The sequence below is a fragment of the Teleopsis dalmanni genome, unplaced genomic scaffold (assembly GCF_002237135.1).
Source record: "Teleopsis dalmanni isolate 2A unplaced genomic scaffold, ASM223713v2 unscaffolded_contig_3271, whole genome shotgun sequence".
NCBI classification, from domain to species: Eukaryota; Metazoa; Arthropoda; class Insecta; order Diptera; family Diopsidae; genus Teleopsis; species Teleopsis dalmanni.
This window is the reverse complement of record NW_024034653.1, coordinates 1-5,293: the sequence shown is the minus strand read 5'-3', so window position 1 is coordinate 5,293 and position 5,293 is coordinate 1. Positions and strand designations below refer to the sequence as shown.

Here is a 5,293-nt window from a genome sequence, read left to right as displayed (position 1 = left end):
AAAATTAGACACGAAAACACGCTCAGCTTGGGAGCTGTCAACAACCAGTTTAGAACAAATTCCAAAATTTGAGGAGCTGGTCAGTTTCTTAGAAAATCGAATACATTCGCTGGAGGTAGTTAATAGCATGACCGATAACTCTAATCAGGAGAAAAAGTTTGTAACACCTATCAGAACAAAGGGGTTCGTGAAAAGCCATCATACCACTGTTCAACAATGCGTGCATTGTCAAGGTAAGCATTTACTGGCATATTGCGCAGAATTTCGGCAAATGACTGGGACAAAGAGATATGAGGTAGTCAGATCTGCAAGATTGTGTTTCAATTGTTTGAGAACGGGACACATGGGTCATAATTGTCCATCGAAATATCGGTGTCTGCGATGTAATGCAGCGCATCATACATTACTACATGACCATAGTGGAAGTGGTGGAGAAACTAATTACTCAAATATACCGGAAAAGACCACTGAAGCGACTAAGAAATACGCTGTCACATCAAATAATACATACATTTCCAGTGCTAATCAAGGTGCTCGAACTTTACATCTACAGACTGTTTTAATTGGCACTGCATTGATAGAGGTAAGGAGTCCTTCTGGTCAGAAGCTTATTGTGCGAGCTCTTTTGGATAGCGCGGCGGAAGCAACGTTTGTCAGCGAATTCATCGTGCAGCGGTTAAAACTGGACAAAACAAATGTCATAGTGCCGGTGAGTGGTGCAAATGGTGAAAGGGTCGCCAATTCAAGAGGAATGGTTTCATTTACAATCCATTCGTTAAAATCCGATTTCAACATGAATTGTGTTGCACTAATACTTCCACGAGTGGGTAGCGTTACCCCAACCATTCCCATACCGAAAGAAGCACTTGGTGAGTTCATGAATTTAGATTTAGCTGATCCTCAATTACAGGTTCCGGGGGCAGTCGATATGATTTTGAGCGCTTCAGATTATGCTGCTATTGTCTATGAGCGACTAAAACGGCATCCAACTAACAATATTGTTGCCCAATATACGCAACTCGGTTGGGTAATTTTTGGTGGACTGTCGCGACGAAAGGGTATTTCAGTGAAAGGACAAGTTAATTGCTGTCATACTCGGGCAACATTGCACGAAATGCTACATAAATTTTGGGAATTGGAAGAAATAACAAACCACGCTCCGTTAACAAAAGATGAAATGTACTGTGAAGATTTTTTTGAGCGTACAACTGTACGCAACGCAACGGGTCGATATGTGGTTAGACTACCAATCAAGCAGAAAGCTGATTTGGCAACACTTAAGTCAAGTAAACTAAATGCACTTGCATTATTAAACAGCACGTTACAGCGATTAACCCGAGATCCGGATATGTACAAACTCTACCAAGATTTCATGGACGAATATCAGACCTGTGGCCATATGGAAGTGGTGCCACACTCGTATGATGTAGCTTCAACATGTTATCTTCCTCACCATGGTGTCTATAAAGCATCGAGTTCTACAACGAAGCTTCGCGTAGTCTTCAATGCTTCTAATAAATGTTTGAGCGGAATATCTCTTAATGATTGTCTGCATATAGGTCCCAGATTACAAAATGATCTATCAAATATCATCTTGCAATGGCGGCATTACCCTATAGTGTTTACAGGAGATATCGAGAAAATGTACAGGCAAATTCTTGTTGATAGCAAAGATGTGGATTTGCAACGAATAATGTGGCGCGTTCGACACGGGGACGCCCCTACAACGTTCCGGTTGCTCACTTTAACATATGGGACTAATTGTGCTCCATATCTTGCCATCAAAGTATTGCGTACTCTGGCAAAAGAGGAGCAAACTCGTTTTCCACGGGCAGCTGAATCGATTCTAAATGAATTTTACATTGATGACGTACTATCAGGTGGAGACACTCCAATCGAAGCTGCAGAAAAATTGCACGAACTTCAGGAGCTTCTAGCAACTGCAGGCTTCACTTTACGTAAATTTAATTCGAATTCAAATGACGTTTTAAGCACTCTGACTGAGGACGTAAAAGCTCACGCCGACGATGTGGAAATTAACACCGAGTATAAAACTAAGACACTTGGTCTTACTTGGTATACAAAATCCGACAGTTTTGGTTACAGCGTCAATGTAACTTGTGACAACCATCATTACACAAAACGACTAATGTTGTCTGACATATCGAAGTTATTTGATCCACTTGGGTTCTTGGCTCCGGTTATCATTCGAGGAAAGATGTTTCTGCAACAACTCTGGCGTACTGGATCCGATTGGGATGATCCCTTGTCAATAGAGATGGCAAACATTTGGCATAACTTTCGTATTGACTTACAACAATTACATCACATTCGAATCCCACGTTGGATAAACACCACTTCGACAAGTGCAATTGAATTACACGCATTTGGTGATTCATCAAATCAAGCATATGCGGCTGCAGTATATGCGAAAACAACCATCGGTACGACCAGTTTTGTAAATTTGCTTATTAGTAAAACTAAGGTAGCCCCGTTGAAAGAAACGTCTATACAACGTTTAGAATTATGTGCAGCATTGCTAGCAGCAAAACTTCTACACAAGGTAAAAGGAACATTTAAGTGTCAACCATCACGCTGTATTTTGTGGACTGATAATACAACCACACTGTGGTGGATTAGAACTGATCCAGGCAAATTGAAGCAGTTCGTGGCAAACAGAGTGTCACAAATTCAGTCAATGACAAATATTGAAGACTGGAGGTATATTGCAACAAAGGATAATCCGGCTGATTGTGCATCACGAGGCAGTACCGTTTTGCAACTAAAAGATAATCTGATGTGGTGGTATGGACCATCTTGGCTTCGCTTAAATGAGAAAATGTGGCCTAACCACCAAATCAATCATACTGCTGACAGTTTACCTGAGAAAAAAGAGATTAACTCATTAACTACGCAGTTATCAACAGAAGTGTGGGAAATATTTGGACGATATGCTACTCTTGACAAATTAGTCGTAGTCGTGGCGCAATGCCTACGTTTTATTCATATGTGTCAAAAAAGGATGCGTAGGGATGAAAGTTTCTGCACTTGGCAAGAACGTTATACGGTTCTTAAAAAATTAGTAACAATTGTACAAAGGACCGAGTTTACCAACGATTATGCCGCTTTACGGAAAGGCAATCCAATCAACAAATCAAGTAAATTGTTTAAATTGAATCCGAAGCTTGATTCCGACGGAATTATGCGTCTAAATGGACGACTGCAAAATGCGAATATTCCTTCAGATGAACGATGTCCAATGATATTACCCAAATGTCATGATTTTACTACGTTGATTATTAATCACGCTCATAGTCGAACATTACATGGCGGAACTCAAACAACATTAGCATATGTGCGACGGCAATTTTGGGTTATTGAAGGAAGATCCGCTGTGAAGAGAGTGATTAACAAATGTATTACATGTTTTCGTCAAGCCTGTCGACCGCAAGCACAACTTATGGGTAACTTACCTCCAGCACGGTGTAATATATCACAGCCATTCATGCACACGGGCGTGGATTATGCTGGTCCATTTAATGTGAGAGCGACAAGAGGGAGAGGCCATCGTACTTACAAGGGGTATGTGGCTCTATTTATATGTTTTATTACACGAGCTATTCATTTGGAACTTGTGAGTGATATGACATCTGAAACATTTCTAGCAGCGTTAAAGCGATTTGTATCAGTCCGTGGCATATGCTCAGATATGTACATCGATCGTGGTACATCCTTTGTCGGTGCTGATGCTTTAATGAAAGATGAAATTAAATTATTTAAAAAACAAATTGAAGCTGGGTCTGTGTTTGCATCAACCGTTGGCATAAATTGGCACTTTATACCACTCGCAGCGCCTCATTTTGGTGGCCTATGGGAGGCAGGAGTAAAAAGCATGAAATTTCATCTTAAGCGTGTAGTAAACACGGCAACTTTAACTTTTGAAGAATTTTACACGTTATTAAAACAAGTCGAAAATTGTTTAAATTCGCGGCCGCTTACGGCTCTATCTGATGACCCCACAGACTTATCAGCGTTGACACCAGGACACTTTTTGATTGGACGAGCACCAGCTGCCGTACCTGAACCTAATTTGCTAAATACAAAGATTGGTGTACTATTCCGATGGAAGATGTTAAGCCAGATGTATCAAGACTTTTGGCGCCGTTGGTCCCAAGAATATTTAACACAATTACATGCCAGAAACAAATGGACTAAAAGCCAAACAAATGTCGCAACCGGTCAACTGGTCCTACTTCGAGATGAACGATTGCCTCCAAGCTCCTGGTTGCTTGGCCGCATTATCCAAGTCCATCCTGGCACGGACGGTGCTGTTCGTGTCGTAACCATACAAACACAGTCCGCCATTGTGAAACGGCCAATTACGAAGATCTCTGTTTTACCAATCGACATTGAAGGACGTCCTGAAGCACACGAGTAATATAGACGCAAGATCCGGTTGTATCTCCACGTCTAGGTGGGAGAAATGTTTAAAATTATCTATATCAATCTGGCAACCACTGTGTGTGGGCTGCTTTTAATGGTTAGCAAGTTTTTTCATTCTTCTTGTTGTACGGGCATCCGTCGTGTTCGGTTGTGTTTCGTGTTGTGCAGTAAATTTGTTTGAGTTTTGTTCTAATTACATTTAAAAATATGTTGTATATGATAAGTAATATTAGAGATAAATAAATGAAATATTCTTTGAAACTTTAAAGAAAGAAAAAACCGCATTTAACGAACAGAACTCATTGATCGTAACTGGAAAGACTGATCGTATTTTTGATTCTTCACGGGGTCTGAATCTGAAATAAATAAATTATTTTAGCATTTCTTTTATTAATTCACTTTAACTTACTTTTCTTGCAAATTTATATCCTGCTTTAGTTTAGGACTAGCCTGTGCTTCTTTGGTCTCAATTCCCATTGTATCAGTAATTTTTGTTTGTTTAACATTTTTTCCTTTTTTGAAGGGCATTTTTAATTCCGCCTGTATTCAACAATTTAGTGTTATTATTTATGAATTTTAATTTCGCCTGTATTCAACAATTTATTTATTATTTATTATTTCTTAATTAAAGAAATTTCAACATACAGTTTTGTAAATGAACTGCGGAATTAGCAAAGAATACTTTTACTGTTTTAGAATACTGTTATATTAAGGCAATTCAATTATTGAAACTGTTGAAAATAAAACAGAAAACAACAAAATACAAAATATTAATAACGCAAAATAAGCAACCTCAATTTTTGACAAAAATTGTCAAAAATTTATATTTTCTAATTTCAAGCAGTCCCAA

The 5,293-nt window shown here is 39.1% G+C and overlaps 1 protein-coding gene across 1 annotated transcript; it reads left to right on the top strand.

The window, feature by feature from the left end:
• The first annotated feature begins 127 nt into the window (after positions 1-127).
• On the top strand, positions 128-4,438 carry LOC119665031. Its single transcript, XM_038074362.1, has 2 exons — positions 128-3,890; positions 3,969-4,438. The coding sequence occupies exons 1-2, from the start codon at positions 128-130 to the stop codon at positions 4,436-4,438; spliced, it is 4,233 nt and encodes a 1,410-aa protein (XP_037930290.1).
• Positions 4,439-5,293: the final 855 nt, after the last annotated feature.

What these genes read in the sequence shown, in the direction of transcription:
- LOC119665031 (XM_038074362.1), top strand. Translation starts at nt 128, where the DNA reads ATGACCGATAACTCTAATCAGGAGAAAAAGTTTGTAACACCTATCAGA. An exon ending in ATGGGAGGCAGGAGTAAAAA is followed by an intron (nt 3,891 to 3,968) that starts GCATGAAATTTC and finishes TATTAAAACAAG; the next exon opens with TCGAAAATTGTTTAAATTCG.